This window comes from Gymnodraco acuticeps, unplaced genomic scaffold, assembly GCF_902827175.1.
Source record: "Gymnodraco acuticeps unplaced genomic scaffold, fGymAcu1.1, whole genome shotgun sequence".
Taxonomy (NCBI): domain Eukaryota; kingdom Metazoa; phylum Chordata; class Actinopteri; order Perciformes; family Bathydraconidae; genus Gymnodraco; species Gymnodraco acuticeps.
Window position 1 is genome coordinate 1,463,978 of NW_022990966.1, and position 19,681 is coordinate 1,483,658.

Consider the following 19,681-nt stretch of genomic DNA (forward strand, 5'->3'; position numbering starts at 1 on the left):
TACAACTCTTAAAAACAACGTGGGGAATCTTGAAGTCTTTGCAATGGCAGCTTTATAAATATTAAGTGCAGTTATGTAAAGTAACTAAGTAACATTTGGAGGTACTTTTTTATACTAATGTATACTTCTACTACACTTAATTTGAAAGAGAAATCATGTAATTTTACTCCACTACATTTACTTAAACGCTTTACTTAGTTTTAACAAAATGCATCTTTAAAAATGTAAATAGTAGACTAACTCTTTAAGTCACAAAAGAGTACAATTATTTAAAAAATTGTTCAAAAGTGATTCTGAATATTACAGTTCTGTAAACTTCAACCGTAAAATGCTACTATATTATCTAGAAAGGTCACATATACAGTAAATATAATAGAAATACTGTTTATACACACATAAAGCAATTTGTCTGCACAATGATAACTTTTACTTCTTATACTTTACGCAAAAAATGCAGGACTTTTCTTTTTTCTTGTAATTAAGTATTTTGACAATAATATATTACTTTTACTCAAGTAAAGCATCAGAGTACTTCTTCCACCACTGAGTACAACATCTGAGTACTTCTTTCACTTGTAATTAAGTGGGACGTTTTGAATTCTTTGCAATGACATCTTTATAAACATTATAAGATAAGATATACTTTATTGATCCCATTTAAACAAGGCATTGCCCACAATGTGAAGATGAAAAGGAGTACAACATAAACATACATAATAATAAAATATAAACATCTCAAAATAGAAGATAAATAACAATACTTTAAAGTTAAATATATACATAATGACAGTGGAAGATATATAAGACTGCCCGTCAAATATTCACTATGGGGAATCTTGAGAACTCGGCATGACAGCTTTCTAAACATTGTGGTAACTCTTGAAGTCTTTGCAGTGACAGCTTCATACAGTAGGATGACGTTTCCCTCGGAGTCACGTGACCCTTTTTTTTTTTTAACAGTAAGTCCAACATGGCAGACGGAGTGGATCTTACGCGGTAACTACAGCAACATTTCAACTGGAACATACACTCAACACTACTCTGCTGCAACAGGACGTCAGCGATGAGGGAGAGACAGAAGAAAAAGAAGGGGAGGACGTGGGCAGAAGCCGCTAAAACGGTATTCTATGCGTCTTTACCTTCGTTTGTTGTGGTTGTTTCCCTTGAACGCTCCCACTTGTACAACTGTGTTTATGAGTTCATGACCTGCTATAGTCGGGATGTTGCGTGCTTCGCGCGAGGCCCTGTGTTGACGGTCAGACATTTGGAGCAGCGCTGTCACTAGGGCTAGTTAGCTGTCACCGTAAATAAGCACACATTGCACCGAGGTGACGGTCAGCTGTGTGCACCTAAGCATGTTTTTAAACCCCTTCTCTGTGTTGCGTCCACTAAACAAGGTTGACATGTTTGTCAGGATTCAAAGCGGATTGAAAGTAACCGTTAAGTAATCACGTCACAGCTGCGCTAGCCAGGTTAGCATGTTAGCTCCTGCTAAGTTCGTCAAGTTTGTGAGGTTCGAGCCTCAAATAAAACACCTTATGACGTACAATATCTGAGCTAAAGTAATTCCCCTGACATGATCCCAACTCCATGATATATCAGCGAGTTAGTATATTGCATGTCACGGTTTGGGGATTTATCAGAATACACTGATTATTGTGGTTAGCATTGTAGCTATCTGTCTAGTGTAGCATGCCATCAACTACAACATATCAAAACTCCCAACAAGCAGTGGTGGAAAAAGTATTCAAATATTTTACTTAATCAAAAGTAGAGACGCCATGCAATACAATACGTAGCAAAACTGCATGACAAGTAAAATGTCTTATTCAAAATGTTACATAAGTATTACCAGCTTAATGTACGAATGACCCAGTATGCAGAATGGCACCTTTTAGAAGTGTATTCTTTGTTTTTGACGAATAAATACGTGTATATATATATTTGATATTGTTGTTTATCAATGTTTTAGATCAGAGTTCGAACAGCACTGAGTTTTCTTAGGAACACAGTACTGCATCATATACAAGCACATCTTCCTTTTTTGTTGAGAAAAGTAATTTTCAGATAAATGCAGTAGAGTAAAAAGTTATATAATTGCCTCTGAAATGTAGTGTAGTAAAAGTATAACGTTTCATTAAAAAACATGTTAATGTACTAGGTTAAATCCCTCCACTGCCAAATATGTCATAGTTAAAAAGTTATGTTTTTGCTTATGTAGACATCCACTTTTAGTTGTACCCCTTAGTTGTTGACAGTATTTAGTTACATAACGTGGCTATTGATACTTGCTGTAACTAAGTTATTTTCAAAACACCCATTACTATTGTTGGAATGTGTATGCGGGGCTATACAACAGTTGATACAAGAATGTACAAGGTGGGAGCAAAATAAAGCATGGTTGTGTTCACATTTTTTACGAAGGCGTGACAGTTTCTGTACTGTTACTGTATTGTGAGATGCTTCTATTGTCATGCTTCGCAGTTCTTTACGTTTTCTTCAAGTGGTCTTGCTGCTTTTGCTGTTCATGTCATTACATAACGCAATGTTTCCTTGGATCTGCCCTAGCCATGTGTGGAAATGATAACTTTGTAGTTAGACAAACAGTGGAACAACATCATAGCAGAAGATCTTAAAAGCAAAAAGCCACAATGTTATTGTTCTTGATTATTCTGTGTATTGTGCAGATGCTTTGTGTAAACCTTTTGGAAAGCTTCAGTGTGTGAACTCTTCAGCTTCATGTTTTATAACAACCACTCTCACTCACTGAACTCATCTGTGCTTTCTTTTTGCCCGTAGGTTTTGGAGAAATACCTCCTAATACGCCCATGAGCCATTACAAGAGATCCTGCAGGTGATCCAAAGAGAAAGCTTAAGGAAATAAGGTATGTCCAGGGCTCCGTAGCTTTACTGCCGCCAATGCCTTTCATAGGGGACACATTTTTCACGAGACTTCACACAGCTTTTCTCCCTCTGTACTCGATTGCTCAAATGCACATTCTTCCCTTTCTCTTGTGTCAATGTAACCATTATTCTACTCAATTAATATTTTCTTTTCATTTCTTTTTTTTTCATTTGTCACTGTTCTCATCCAGAAGGTTAAGAAAAGCTAGCCCCCACCCCTTATCTTAACAAACTCACTGCCACTTAGTTCTGTTTTACCTTTTTGCATGTAACAATAAACATGTCCTAGGTTCAGTTGCTAAAGACAGTGTTGGACTCCCTCTTGTATTATACCTACACCTGCTATACGTACAGTATCTATAGCCACCTGTTGCATAACATACATTTACATTTTTCAGTATGGTACATTATTCTAAGTTCTAAAAAAGTAAAGAATGGATGCTGATGTTTTACTCAACACACAGTTACATGATATTATCCAAAGTATTTAGCGGGGGTGTCCATTTAATGAGATAAATGATCGGGCTGGCAATATTGGAAGCCTAACTAGTGTAATTTTCCAAATACATAACAGATTTAAAAAAAATGTTATCTATGCGTTTTATCACCTAACATTTTGCTTATGTACTTTATGAAGTTATAGACTATATGCAAAACAACACAAATGTAAGTTGCATTAATGCTTCATTATGTGCCTCTCGATACATATTTTGTACAACTGCTGAAGCCTTATTGTGCACTCTTAATGAACTCAACTTTACAATAAAAGGTAAGCCGATTTTGTGCAACAGACATAATAATTCCAGACCAGTTTTATCCGAGATTATCAATCAGGTCGTAACAATCTGACCTGAACTCCTACGTGTCCTCCTGGAGCATGATCGCAGTTTCTCCCCAGATATCAGAGCAGCCTTCTTACAGCTTTCTCCCAGCTGTGTGATTTATTGGGGAACAGATGTGTAATTTGCGTTTTTCTCTCATGATACAGTGGAACCTCGCCGCTGGCATGTCTGAACGCAATGCTGCACACAAACTCTCGTGGGGATGAGGGGATCTTCTACAAAGTTCCCGGCAGAATGGGGGTCTACACTCTTAAGGTTAGTGTCACTATTGTGCTCTGTAAGGCTATCATTGTGACTGGGCTGCTAAGTAAAAGAGCATTCACAATGTCTATCTACTTAAGAAGGGTAAGAAAACATTCATTATAATATGATGACCAAAGATAATTATGTTTAAAATGTATTCTACTAAAATGTGAATGCTTTGGGTTTTGTTTTCAGTACGGGTTATGGTTAGGTTGATTAAGATGTTTTGGAATTTCTGCTTGGCTCTTCTTCTGAATGTATAACATAAAGATAACACACTATGTTTTATTTTATTTTATGTAGAAGGACATTTCAGACGTGATGAAGGAGCTTTCTGAGGAGGACTCTGAGGACAGCAGTGACAATCTCTCTGACTCCCAAAGCACAGAAAACAACAGCAGTGCCATCGCTGGAGAGGGCAGGAGAGGGAGGTGGATGCGGAGAGGTACTGTCATTACTAACCGTTTGGACAACACTAAAACACTTATTCACTTATTCCAGTAGAGTTCACAGGCCATCATCTACAATAACGTTTTCCCATTATTTAGGAATTACACATCAACATTTATATAAGCTTGAATGTATTTAATTCAGATGTGAAAATAAAGTAAAGTAGTTATTTAACCCTTATTATAATAATAATCCTTATATTTATTATAGCGCTTTATCAATGACTCTCAAAGCGCTTTACAAATACACATTACACATACAGATCATACATACATGTAATGGTCATCTACTTATGTTGTGTTCGGGTCTCCCGCGACCCGTTCCAAGTTAAAATTATATAATATCTACGCTCTAGTTTTTTGTATCGGAACAAGGCGTCATCCTCCACAACAGCTATATAAACACTACAAAACTGATTTTGACAATTTTTGCCAAGTCTGAAGGTCTCTTAAAAAAATGATTTGGTGTTCGGGTCTGGGGAGACCCAGCAGAATTGTTGTGGGTGACTCAAGGTCAAATTTGGCCCAATCAAGATTCATCTTTGACTTTAGATAAAGCCCACCCCCTTCATCCACTGTAACGAGGCAGGGCTCGAGCTTAAGGACGTCCCGTCGTCGAATAAAATAGTGTCGGGGAGGATAAAAAATAAATTTGGGACGAGAGTTAAAATAAAAATACCCTGCTAACTCTACTACAAACGGCGATGAAAATGAAACCGACTGCATGTTGTGTGTAGCACACAGTTATTAAACCTCCTTGTCAACATAAACACACACGCACAAAACATTTAGAAACCCGTGAAATACACACACACGTAGCTACAGCTGTGCCCGCAAATTCGCGGGTCTAGCTATGTACTGAGTGTGTGTATATTTCGCGGGTTGAGTGATGTACAATGGCATCCCGTGGAGGAATTCTGAAATGTTTTACCGTTAATCACAAAAACGCACAGCAGAACCAGACCCTGGAGCGCCGGCCTCTTTATTTACTTACTCCTCTTCATCCCCTACGGGTAATAAGGCTGAGAAGAGAACCCTCCATCGTATTTAGTCCTTAGCAATATCCTGCGCCTCTCCCCATGTAGGGATGGGTACCGAGCCCCGGTATTAAACGGGCCCCGGGCCGGAATTATTAAAGACAGTGGTAACGTTAAGCTCCGACGTTATCAGACTTTTTATCGGTACTGGAGACATTTAAAAAATATGTCATATGTATTATTGCTACATACACATTATATCGCAGTTTTAGTTACAACATGCGTCTATGATGTATTTTCGAGCTTTCCAATCCAGACGAGATCTCTCTCTCCCGTCTGTGTGCGAGGGGGCGGGGCAGTTTGTAAAGGTCTCCTGACTGACAGACTGTCATCCTGGTTAGTGGTTACTCTGGGTTCTGTCTTCAGGACAGAGAGTTGGATTCTTTTGTTAATTGGATGGGACTTGATTGGATTCAATATTAGAGTAATTTTCTCGTTTGTGTGTTTGTTTAAATATATTTGGCCTTTGTTTATGTGATTGAATGATTTACTCAAATAAAAAGGTTGATGAATTATCATCTAATGATTTGTATGATGTTTTATTTATGTTAAAGGTCACTTTGAATGATTTTAACTAATGATAATGTAAAAAAACTAACGTTTTAAATTCGGGACGGTCCACATTAATTTCGGGACGGCTTAGATTGTATTTCGGGACGGTTCCGGGAGGATGGGGGAAAAAGTTAGTCGAGAGCCCTGGGTTGAGGTGACGTGCAACAACATTAACCTTTCTGTTGGTCGCTTGTTAGGACCCTTCACGCGATGGCAGAGCGAACAGGTACAGGTACAGGTACAGGTACAGGCAGGGCCCATCATGATAGCCCTATAGTTTAAATCTACTACCCACACATGAACATATGGAAATGGGTTACTATTTTAAAAAATAAATGTATTTAGGAACCTATCCATGTGATTTTTAGTGGGGGTTGACCTCAAATCCTCTAGGGGGGTCCAGGGGCATGCCCCCCCGGTAAGATTTTATTTTTTATTTTGGAGTTAAATGCATCAATCTGGTGCACTTTGAGGGGAAAATAAAGAGACTAGATCTATGGAAACACCTATATTAAACAGAACTGTATACATTTCAATAATCATAAAATCAAGGCCATAACCAATAACATACCATTTCCAATATGAAAAAACCACTCAAACTTGTTTATTAATTTAGTTTTGGTTCATTTATAGTTGTGAGTGTGTCTGTGCTCCTGAATCAGCCTCTCCTGTCTCCCTCCTCTCCCCCCTCTCCATCCTCTCCCCCTGCTCCTCTTTGAGGCAGCAGCAAAGACTAGTTTTCTCTCAACAAGTTTTAAAAGTGTATCTTACCTTTTTTCACCTAGTTAACTTTTTGTTTATTTATTCATGCATATTTTACTAATCACATTACATTTCATTTAGCTGACGCTTTTATCCAAAGCGACTTATAATGACCGATTACAGGGACATTCTCCCTGGAGTAACTAAGGGCTAAGTGCCTTACTCAAGGGCACACTAGTGGTGGTGTTCCTGGCGGGATTTGAACTCACAGCCTTCCGATCTTCAGCCCACCTCACTATCCATTAGACCAATCACTACCCTCTCAAATGGAAATATGTGTTTACATAAATGGTGACCACACAGTTTAAGACCCACTGAGAACTTAGACTAAGTTAACTATCTAAACACTCAGAGAGTCCTTTACCTCACCTGAGCTGAGGTTATCCCGAGCTTGAATGACACACAGAGACCAATCAAGGGCTTTGATTTATGATCTGTATGACAGTGGCCATGTCGGCAGGCCCCATCATGTGGACAGCCAGTCACCCTGTGTGAGGCAGGCCACTTAACAGGCCAGAAGGAGGCGACATCAGAGCAAGGGAGCGAGGGATCATTGTCCACAAGTTAATCGATCGCAGATGGCGTCGTGGTCACGGACGAATACAAAAAAAAAAATTATAAAAAAAAATTATAATTAAAAAAGAAAACCTAAATGGGTCGCGAAATATACTGGGCGGCCGTTAATATACCTGGGCGGCCCGCCCAAGTATAGTCTATGTGTGGGAAACCCTGGTAGTATTTTAAAGTGTCAACAATATAATAATCAGACCCTGCAATAGAATAAATCAAGTTTCACTTTTTTTTCAAGTAACTCAACTCTAACTCACTCACTCAGCATCATCAAGGTTATCTTTTAGGAATATGAGCATGTCCACATTTCCAGGTAGAAGCTGGGATGTTTGGGCGTTTGCAATATCCCCTGCTGTGGAAAAAACTCTGTTGCTTGGTACTGATGTTGCTGGGACAGAGAGATATGCTTTGGCCATGGGTAACAGCAGTGGGTCAAACTGTGCATGGTCTCTCCACCACTTCAAAAACAATACCGTTTTGGCCAAGAAGGTGAGGCTTATTGACAGGGCGAGATATAAATATACTGTTGGTACTACTTGTCAATGTCTCTAGGTATGTACATGTAGCCCTGTAAATACGATGTCCTTTTGTGTTCTGTTGTTTTATGTTCATGTTGTAACCTACTTGCTGCCATGTTGGACAGGTCTCCCTTGAAAAAGAGATCGATGATCTCAATGGGACCATCTGGTTAAATAAAGTAAATTTTAAAAAAAAGATTGCGGTAGATTTTGTCAGTCTCACGACGGTATTGAAACATTTATTTACCGCGATATTCGATATATCGTTACATCCCTATTCAATACTCATTCTTGTTTAAGAATATGAGCATGTCTACATGCTCAGGGGAGAGGTGGGTGCGGAGGCGATTCACTATCAGGCGAGCTGTAGAGAAGACCCTCTCAGCTGGAATTTGGGCAAAAGATGAGGTTTGAGTCTGCGTGATCTGCGTGTAGGGAGGGGCAGCAGCCATATCATTAGCTAGAACTAGCTAGATCTGATGGATTTGGACATAACCGCGAGTGAAGTATAACCGGACGCGAGAGAGAGAGATCAGCACCTGCAGCTCTGCCCGCTGTGAGGGACCGGTGAGCGGAGCAAAACACACCTTTAGACCTAACACATTTAGCTATGGCATTGTCGTATACATTGAATTATTCCATTTGATAATGTGTAATCAACTTAGGCATCCCTCCCAAAAAAATAATTCAAATACTTGAGTAATTTCGAATATTCGATTAATCGTTCCCATCCCTAGTATGCATGTGTGCAATATGTGGTGTTATGTGTTTTGGGGCCATAACATACAATTACAACAAGATTGTACGGTTATGTGTGACTGCATTATAAGTTAGTTATGATGTAGTTAAAACAATATTGGATGATAGTAATTTTTTGGTGTGTTTTGGACTGAGATAAATCATGGGGTCAAAATGGACCCGCGAACACCGTGAACGGTAACAGCTTTTGAACACAACAACACAAGGGTTAAATGTAGGAAAGTCTGAGCTAAATGATCCTGATGGTAGACTAATTTCGCAAGCCAACCAACATTAATTTGAAAGCTCTGTTTCGAGTATTAAATGGATAAAGCTTCTTTCTTTTTGTATAATTGTCAGTGCGGTTGAACAATCATTCAGGCAGCCTCACTAGAAACAAAACAATAAGAAAGGAATGAAGCTCTGCTCATCAGCTGATTTCCAGTGGTTGGTTATCAGTAATGACTAAGATAGTTAACGCCCCTTCGCAGCTCTGGTTAGAAGTCATTGCGGAAACACAGGAAACCAGCTGACGTAGCATCAGAAGAGGCGAACACACATTGCATCGTGGCCTCAAGATAATGCTTGGAATACCCTGAGCATCAGACATGATGATAGCAAGAGGTGGGTTTTATCTTTCTATGTTGTTCCAATAATGTCTTCTGTTAATTGTAGCAGAGAGGCGGCAGCTTTTTCTCTTTGGGGTCAAATCATTGCTGTCTTGTGAAGTGCACACCTGATTGCCTCGGATTGCGTGGCAACTTTGCTGAATGAGCCCTTCTTCGGGTAGCAATTATTTTTGTTTTCCTCAGGCTGTGCTCTCACTGACTTTCATTATTTCTCTCTGCCACTTGTATATTTTAAGTGACTGTTAAAGCAGGAAACTGTATTTTCTCAGTGTGACCCTAACCACTTCCTCATTATGCACAAGTTAGGAACTACCAAGCAAATAACCTTTATATCTGAGTGGGAGGCCTCAGATATCGTTTTATTTTGAAATGCAGGAGACACAAAGTCAAATGAGATAACATTGAATCATAAACAAATAAAACTGGTACATTACGTAGAAAAGGCGTGGTGGTAGAAATGTAGAACAGAGAAGTTGTTGGGAACAATCAGATGTTCAGCTCATTTCTTGTAATGTGATATCTTAGCGAGGTAATGCAATCTACTTCTTTGTGCACTGTATTGGTTTCAGTGTCATCAAAACAAAGCGTGATGTCACAAAGTCTGTACACCACCCTCGGGAAGTGTATTTTGTAACATCTGTTTGGTGCTTTTGTGTTTGCAGTTCCCTCCAAGCTGCAGTCACAGCCGTCCTCTCCGCAGCCTCGATGCTCGTCGCCTTCTGTCCCCAGCAGTAAACTCATCTCTCCCTCGCAGAAGCACAGCAAGAAAGCTCTCAAACAGGTACTACTGGGTTTGCTATTCTTTGTTTTTTTATGATGTTAAAAACAGCTTCTAACTATATTCACCATTTGTTCAAGCATGTGTCAGATTCTAAACTAGTTCCTGCCACACCCTCATGCTCACAAACACCCATACAAATCCCTTCTACCTTTAACACACATTCTTGTTTAGTAGTCATATATTTTGTATTGCATTTGTATACCAAGTGTATAACATTTAAAGGAGACCACTACACTTAAATCTAAAAACAGAAATGATCTGAATTTGTATTTCACACCTCTTACTCACACTTTTTTGCTGACACGTTTTCATTTAACGTGTAAACAACCCATGTTAGCGTGTCAGCAGGCGCCAACTATCTTTCCATTCCCCGCCTGTAAAACATCTTGTGCTAATTATTTAAAAACAATGACGCTGCTGGAAAAATGCCTATAGCTGGTTTTTCAGTATTAATGTGCTCATAATCCACAACATCTTTCTATTGGCTGCTTCGTGCCTTTTGTGTTCCGTTTAATTAGATTTCACTTGATTGTAATTCACTCCATCTGTGCTGGTGTGTACTTTGCGGCTCTGTAAGACCAATTAGGGTTCCTTCATTGGGCGTGGAAACAACAGATGAAGCCATTTTACTGAAATAAGAGTGCTGGAGATACTTATTGTGTATTCTGTGATTCTGTTTCAATCCGCTGAGTCGAAGCACAGTCACTCAGAGGACTGTCTGCTTCTTTAATCCGTTGACATTGTGTTTTTGAGTTGATCAGACTCCTCGACAGATTTACAACAGATTTGATTCAGGCTTGTTTTATGCAACCCATTTCATTGCAGCCCTGTCATTTAGCGGTTATTTAACCAGGCGAGTGGCCCCGGGGGAGTAGTTGCAGGAAAGCAGAGGGACACTCGCTGTTTCTCATTCTGCTGGCTATTTATTCCCTTCTTATTTGACTTGTTTTCAGGCCTTGAAGCAGCAGCAGCAGAGAAACCAGCGCAGACAGGTGGGGATGCCAACCACCTCCAGTCCTAGACTGCTTCTGAAAACCATCAAAGATATGGCTGACAACATTACTACAAAGACCGGTAGGTGGCAGCTATTATACTATCAAATACAATTTACAATGACACTAGTAGTAGTCACATGGGATATTTAATGCATGGTTTGATGATACAGGACTGTAACTGATACAGATCTTGGGTATTGTCCTGATAGATTTACATAACGACACAACAAAAGACATCATCTAAACATGACTCCTTTATTTGGCAACTTGAGTGTGAGAGTTAGATCTCTGACGTGCAATTACTCTTTTCCCCCTGTCAACACAGACTTATGCCACCCGGTTGTCCCCAGGAAGGTTTCTCAGAGGTCAGGCCGCCTTAGTGCAGGTAAGTCACACTTCTACTTATATTCAACAGATTGGTTTGGAAAACTCAAAGAAAAGGGCTAGCAATAACAAATACTAATCCAACACTCCTATGCTAATATCAAGTATTACCTGTGTGCCAAAGCCTATCATAGCATATTCCTCTTTTCCATAGTCCTCCATTGCTATCCAAAAATGTATAAACCCACAACGTTGCAGTGAGACTGCGGTCTATTGTGAGTCACTGGTACAATTTCCTGTTGCTGTAATACTCAATGGTGCACTCAAAAATGATTCATCCACAGTTTTAAATAATCCACGACAAAGTAACTGCTTAGCGTTGTAGGAATAGCATTTACTAAAAACGACATCACCCAGCTGTTTTAGGACATTTTTAATTTTCATGGGATTTGTTGACAACAAGAAAACACTAACCTCATCCAATAAAATAATTTAAAATAATCGCTGAAACTGCTATATTTCAAGAATGCAAAAGTTTCCCACATTAGCAAAATAATTTGACTGCGAGTTACTCTCTGTTGCAAGATCGGCATATTTTGCTGATTCTGTCTTAGCTTACATCTGTTTCCTGTTTTGTATCGCAGGGCAGTTCAAACGCACCAAGTGTAACATTGATGTGGAAACACCAGACTCCATCTTAGTTAACACCAACTTGCGGGCGATCATCAACAAACACACCTTCTCCGTCCTGCCTGGAGACTGCCAGCAGAAGCTGCTCAAACTCCTGCCTGAGGTGGACCGTCAGGTGCCTCGAAAACTATTCTTACTTCTCATGCTTTTTGTTACATTATCGAGCACTAAATGAAGAGTCTAATATATTTGCATGTCATTTCAGTGTTTCCCACAGAATTTGATTCTATTTGTGGGGGCACCACACCCCCCGGCAAGAAAAGCCAAAGGCCCCTTAACCTATTCGGGTGGCCCACGCATCCACCCCGCCTCAAATAAGAAAATACATGCGAGTTCATGGCTACTGTAGACAACGTTCTTGTTGCTCTGTGTTGCGTTGTTAATGAGTGAGACACACAGGAGTTGAGGATCTGTGGGGTTTATTGTCCCAAAAATATAATTTACAATTCAGGCATTTAGCAGACGCCTTATTCCAAAGCGATTTACAATGACCAACTACAGGGACATTCTCCCTGGAGTAACTGAGGGCTAAGTGCCTTATTCAAGGGCACACTAGTAGTGGTGTTCCAGGCGGGATTTGAACTCGCAACCTTCCGATTATCAGCCCACCTCACTATCCATTAGACCACCAAAATTAAAACAAAAAACAAACAAAAAAGATCCATTTGTCGCGGACGATATTTATTTCTGGCGGCCCCACAAATAAATCAATGTATGGGAAACACTGCCATCTTTCCTGTCAATCGTTGCACGTGCTGAATCACAGAAAATAGTAGAAAACATACATTTATGTACATTTTAAACAGTTAACTTCTATATAGCTATACTGATGTTTAACTATCACATATGGAAAGAATAAGCCGATGTATTGATGGTGATTGTGCTGATGTTATTCATAACGATGTGCTTCTTCTCCCCAGGCTTGCATTGACGGCCTACTGAAGGTCACCAGCTCTGCCTTGAACAACGAGTTCTTCACATCAGCGGCTCAGTCGTGGAAGGAGCGTCTGGCTGAGGGTCAGTGCAACTGTTCCCACTGATAATAACTGCATTCACTTCATATTCAAAGAACTGTTACATCACCAAGGTTCATTGCCACTTCACAGATAGTATCATTTTACTTTTAGTTTCTTATGTAACTTCTTTCTCTACAGGGGAATTCACTCCTGAGTTGCAGCTACGAATGCGGCAAGAAATCGAGAAGGAAAAGAGAGTTGAGCACTGGAAGGAAGCCTTCTTTGAAACTTATTATGGTGAAAAGTGAGTTCTCCTCTATGATCATTTATTTATGCATTCACTCATCTGATTTAGCTTTCTTTTTAAAAGGCCTTTTTCTCTTCAGATTTCCCAAACACCAAAAGACAGCTCCTTACTTATCCCAAGGATTTTTTCCTCACTTAATTGACACGGTCTATTATATATCTAACTTCAGATATGGATTGCTATTAAATTGTGGTGTGTTGTAGGATCCAACCCCACCCCCATCTCACGTTATCTCATCTCAAGTTATTTCTTTTAGGGTCATAAAATCATGGATTAACTCCATTTTTTTTATTTCAAACGTCATACTGAGGCTACTATGCAGGTTTACAATATGTGTGATTTATTTAAATAAATACACACATTTCTGTAAATTCAGATCATCTCGGAAACACTTATGGAGGTAATCCGAGTAGTTTTTGTTTTAAAAAGCAAACATGAATTAAGCTGTAATGTTTTTCTTCTGAGATCTATAAAAAACATTATAATGAATCTAACTAAATTGTCCCGTCACTTTCAACATAAAACCTTTTTTTGTTTTATAAAATGTCTGAATCCCTTTTAGCAAAGAAGACATTTGATCTCAGGATGTATGACTTGTTCCTTTCTCTCTCCCTCTGTGTAGCTCTGGGCTCAGCCTTGAGGAATCCAAACAGCTGACAAAGCCTGATGTGAATCAGGAGTCTGCCAGGCCCAAGCCCCCCCGCCATCAGAAAGCAGAACCTGCCACTCGAGCAACGGAGGATCCCAAGGGCACCAAGGACAGCAGCCGGACTGATGCTGCTGTTGCTGTGAGAGACGTGAAGCCAACTAAAGAGCCACTAAAGCTGCAGCCTGCTCAGAGAGAGAAAGTCTCCACCTCAGAGCCCATGAAGACACGGCGCTCTCAGTACGCTGAGGATTGTCGGTTAAACGCAGCAGCACAGTCGGCTCCAACACCTGCAGTGAAAACACCAGAGGTTGAGAGGCAGGTTGAGAAGCCGGCTGAACCGGCTGCGGGAGGTTCTCTGCCTGAAAAGAAGCATGAAGAGGAAGTGAAGGAGGTTCAAACTGAGCTCCCGCAGTCGCCTGTGGATGAAAGCCATCCACCAAAAAGTTCAGAGTTGAAGGAGGATCAGCCGGCGTCTGTGGTTAAGCCTGCTGAGGAGATCCAAGCAGTCATCTCTGAGCCCAGGGGCCCCTCAGAGCCGCAGAAAAGGAAATCTCTCAGTGAGATTGTGGAGGAATTGACGCCGGAGAAAAGACCCCGCATGTCCTCAGCTTCCTCAGTGTCTTCAGTGTCCTCTGTGTCTCCACCAGCTTCATCCATCTCCAGCCCTGCTACACTGACCCCGAGTCAGAGGGTTCCCCCACTCAAGGTAGGAAAACTGTTTGTGGAGCTTCGTTTCGTCTGTGTCTTTCTGAGTCAAACTAAAAACCTCACCACTAGGCTTGAAAGACGGCTCTGACAGTTTTACAGTGGTTGACAACTGTAGTCAGCTTAGATTCATTTCTAAGACAGTCATGGCAAAAAGATGTCAAGAATCATCAAAATGTCCTTAGAAATGTTTCAAAGGCTTCTCATTTCTCTGCCGTCAATCTTTATGCTCGACACGTTGTATAAGCTTCCACAAAAACATATTTTTGCATTGTAAGAAGTGATGTAGTTAACATGAGTAAGTTAACTTAGCTATGCAATGTAGATTTTTAATAATTTCTACTAAGACTTTTTAAATGTAATTGTATATGCATATTTAAAAATCTCCTTTTCTTTTTCTTTCACAGATATCAGTGTTACGGATTCTCCCGGTTCCTTCGTCACCTAGCCAGGACCCCCCCAGGACCCCCCTCCCGAGCCCGCTCAGCAGCCCGGGCCGGACCGGTGCCCGCACTCTGGCAGACATCAAAGCCAAAGCTCGGCTCGCCCGAGTGCAGCGAGCAGCGGCGGCCGCAGTATCGTCTGCATCCAGGGGGGCGGTGCCAGGCCCGGGGCCGGGGGGGGGCAGTGAGGATCGAACACAGCCGTCACCCAGCCCCTCCCCAACTTCCCCTCAGGCACCGACCTGCATACCAGCCCCCAGTCAGACCAGTGCACCTCCCTCTCACCCACTGGACTCTTTTACTCTGCTAAGCCCAAACCGTTCTCCACCATCCTCTGTAAGCAACACTGATGAAAAACTTAAAGGCCATCCTGCCAGTTCTGTCAGTGCAGGACCCGGGAGTGATCAGATAAATCCCACTACACCATCACAGGAAACCCCGTCACCTGCTGCATCTTCAACCAAGAACAGCTCCTGTATCCCTGCAAACAACCCGCTGGTCACTCAGCTCCTGCAGGGCAGAGACGTTCCCCTGGAGCAGATCCTCCCAAAACCGCTCTGCAAGTCTGAGGTGAAGACGCCAAGCGTACCCTCGGGCAGTAAGGGGAAGACGCTACACTCTGCAGAGCACAGGGCTGATAAACAGATGTCCCAGCCGTTCAGTACAACAGGACGAACAGGAGTTTTCTCAGAGTACACGAGACTTGGGGAGCTTCCTGATAAGGAGACTCAGGAGCAGATCCTGCAGGCTCTGATGCAGAGGAAGGCTCCGCCCAGCCAGCCTTATGTTGGCATAGGGCCTCAGTATCCTCAGTACAGAGTTCATCAGCTGGTGCACGCAGAGGAGCGTCAGGACCAATCCAGGATTTCTGTAGGGTTTCTGGGTCGTAGGAAGATGCCGAGGCCTGCCATGATGGGACATTACCTGCTCAATGTGTCCACATACGGCCGAGGACCAGAAGGCAGGAGACTGCAGCAGTCTGTCATCCCTAACACGTCTGTGTCCGGTTTAAAAAGGGAGAGCACAGATGGAGAGGAGGCGGCTAAAGGAGAAGAACCAGCCAGGAAGTGTTTCTTTCCGGCTTCTGGAGTTAAAACAGAGCAGCACGGATTCTCTATAACCAAGTCTGACGAAGCAGCAAGCGTTCAACACTGCTCTGATGTAAAGACTGAGCCGGGATCAGACCCCAGTGCAGCCGCCAAAGACGCCAGCCCTTTTTCTCAATCACACCGAAGGAACCTAGAACTCTGCAATAGTAACCAAGGAAACTCTGAGCCATATTTTTCCCAAGTGGACCCCAGTCACCAGCGGCAGTTTCAAACCCAGCGGACGCTCGATAATCAGGAAGCGTCGTGCTTCGGTGGCACTATCAGCGTGTCTGTACCTCACACCGGCATCGGCTCCTCCACCGTCTCCTCAGAGACCGACGGAGGCGGCGTCATGTCTTTCTCCGTGACCGTCACCACCATACCTGCCGGCCACCAGGGGGAGCCCTCCTCGGAGCAGTCGTTCATCGAGGGCTCCAACATGGAGGACGTGCAGTCTAAGTGCTACTGCAGACTGAAGGCTATGATCATGTGCAAAGGATGTGGAGCCTTTTGCCACGATGACTGCATCGGCCCCTCCAAACTGTGTGTGTCATGTTTAGTCGTACGATGAAATGAATAATAAGTACAAGGGTTTATTTGTATCGAAGCAGGTCATTCAGAATCAATCACTGCTGGTGTGAAGCAACACTCCAGAAAAAAACAACCAGCATGAGTTCGCTGTTGGGAAGGCAAGGATTTACACTGGATGGTCTTTCGTTTCACCAACATCTAAGAAAAGTTGTTTTCGTGCCGTTTTTTGGTAGAAATGTCAATCCGTTTTGATTCAAATCAGTAGTCTCTCAGACGTGCGACGATTATGAAATCTGGCAATGTTTGCACTCGGATAGGATCGGTGCGATATATTTTTTTAAATATATATATTATATATACGTGTAGTTTTTAAAAACAACGAGGGAAAATGAATGTTGCTATTTTTGTAGAACATAATGACTGTTGAATACTGACACTTTTTCTTATTGGGCCTGATCAGTTATGGTTTAAGGCATAAAAAGGGTGCTAATGATAATCATTGCTTGTAGAGTACCTCCTGGCATTTATGCACGCATGGCAGGGAAGTGCAACTCACAGTAACTATTTTATATATAAACTGTACATTTATTACTGAACATACTCAGATATGAAGATTAGAAAAATCCTGTATCGTTTTAGAAATGGAATATAAATAGAATTTTAATGAACTTGTAAGGATTGCACATCAAATCATTTTTGACGAAGCACTTGGATTTATAGAAACTATGTACAGCACTTACATTCAAACATCATTTAACATAAACATGTCTATATGTTCCTTCTGGTAAATTGAGATTCCAGGTTGAAGGTCTAACGTTACTTCCTGCTGTGTGTACCTTCTTCATTTTCTCCCCAAAATAGCCGGTTAGTAGATATATCTCCTGTGAGCGGGGGCTTGATGCTTGTATGTCTCTAATGACAGATCAGCAATGGCAATCAGTAAAGAAAACACTCAAGGCAAGGGGAGAAAATAAGAATCATTTAGTTTTTCCACTGTAAATATCTGCTTATTTACAGTATATATATACAGCACACGTTGCTAGAGTATATCCTGTTAATTACATAATCATTTGTACTGTTGAAAGAGAACAGTACGTTGTTCTTAAACGCTAAAATGCTTTTCCATAAAATGATACAGCATAGCATGCTGTAGTTTCACAAATATTTGGAGGTACAATATGACACCGTTTAACAGGCGGATGAAACACTTAAAATGGCCGTTTTCCAGAGTATTGGGAGAGTTACCCTCAATATGAATGTGGTATTGTCAGCACTAAACAATATTGTATCATGATATATAATATACAATTATGTATGTGTGTGATGTATAAGGACAGCCGCATTACTATTTAAGCGCTTACTTTACTACATATTTAACTGGAAAAAGGCCGGTGTTAAGTATTAAAACTGTTTTTCGGCTGCTCATGATAATTGCAAAGTTAGACGCATCAACTTTGTTTAGAAATGTCCTGGAGGTGCAAAGTAGGCCTGTTTTTAATAGCAATTATTTCTAAGGTAATATGCCAAAGTCACCTTTTTAAAGAAAGTAATATAGTAATCATAAAGTAATATATTTTAATGAATATATTTTATATTAACAAAAATCTATTTGCTAATTGTTTTTGAATCAACAGGGTATTTACTATAATAATAATATATTGGCTGTCCGTGTTTCTTATACTTTGTTTGTGACGGACCACCATGCAGAGAATAACCAAGTATCAGTACTCTGTATGGCCCAGCAACGGTTCTGTTATTGGTCTATATGTTTCCATAGAGATGTTGTCATATGTGTGTGTACCCTTTTAGCTGTCTACGTTTGTGTCATTTTATCATGAAAACAAAAAGAGAATGTTTTTAAAACCACCATTTTTAGGTCAGTGGATGAATTCAAGTCCATTTTTGTAAGTATCTGTTATTAAATTGGGGGTAAAATTGTTTTTAAAACTGTAGGGCTAGAATCAGACGAGGTTTCCACATATTTAGCATTTCACTATAAATGGTACCAGTGTTTGATTCTGTTACAAATTGTATTTATCCCCGATACATATTTAGGTCTTATTTGGTTGAATGTGATGTTTTGTATTTGGGGGGCTGGATTGCACCGCAAAAATAATTAACAAAAACAATCAATCACCCCGAAAGGCAGCTGAAATCTTTGTTAATGAGGACTGAGTCAGGCAGCGGCCCCCTCCCTCACTGAAGTTACCCGTCGTGTGTTTTCAGATGAGCAGTTCATAAAGAAACGCCCGTTATGTGTCATGGGCAATCACCACCATTTTTGAAACGTCAGGTTTATCACTAGGTGAATTTGTTTAATATGTCTGTCAGTTTGTCTCCATTTAAACTCCGGGTGACTGTAATATAGTAATCAGCACTTATAAACAAAGTGTATTTTACCAGAAGTTATAGACTATATGAATAAATAATGAAAAGTATTTTGTCTGAGTTTTCTGTTGCTTGTCTCCCACGATGAACTCTATGGAAACATTGTTGGCACCGTGGTTCTGGGAGTTCAGTGTTTCACAATAGGAAATGTTTCTTAATCAGCTATACATTTCTGTTTCAACTGCATTATTAAATATCTGTTTCAAAGGCACAGCCATGGCAATATAAATAGAAACATTGGGTGATAACCTATCAACTACCAAGGTCTGTCAACAATCATCCAAACTGATCTTAAATTGAATTATGGGAAATGTAAGATGTAGTGTCAAGTCAGACAACAAGTCAGAATCTCTGTCTCTGCTTTTGTAAAATGTTTTTTGAAATATGTTCTTTTGAATCCACCAACTTCAAGAACGTATTGAAACACTGGAGTCTCCCTTACAATTAGATTGTATCAGTTTCGTCTTTCATCTCCTCTCTATAATGCTGAGGATCATAACTCTGAGTCAAAGCAGCAATGTTAGTAGTGCGTGCGCCTTTAACCAGAGTGCGTGCGCACATGCGTAAAGTGTAGTAGAGT

General features: G+C 40.8%; 1 protein-coding gene across 1 annotated transcript; it reads left to right on the top strand.

The window, feature by feature from the left end:
• The first annotated feature begins 969 nt into the window (after positions 1 to 969).
• On the top strand, positions 970 to 19,151 carry asxl2 (ASXL transcriptional regulator 2). Its single transcript, XM_034235393.1, is given in 15 exon segments — positions 970 to 1,120; positions 2,800 to 2,814; positions 2,817 to 2,837; positions 2,840 to 2,867; positions 2,870 to 2,885; positions 3,893 to 4,001; positions 4,293 to 4,434; positions 9,907 to 10,025; positions 10,979 to 11,099; positions 11,346 to 11,405; positions 11,989 to 12,149; positions 12,955 to 13,051; positions 13,189 to 13,294; positions 13,920 to 14,652; positions 15,059 to 19,151. Coding segments are annotated over 15 exon segments (3,480 nt in total). The 5' UTR covers positions 970 to 1,063; the 3' UTR covers positions 16,754 to 19,151.
• The last annotated feature ends 530 nt before the right edge of the window (positions 19,152 to 19,681 follow it).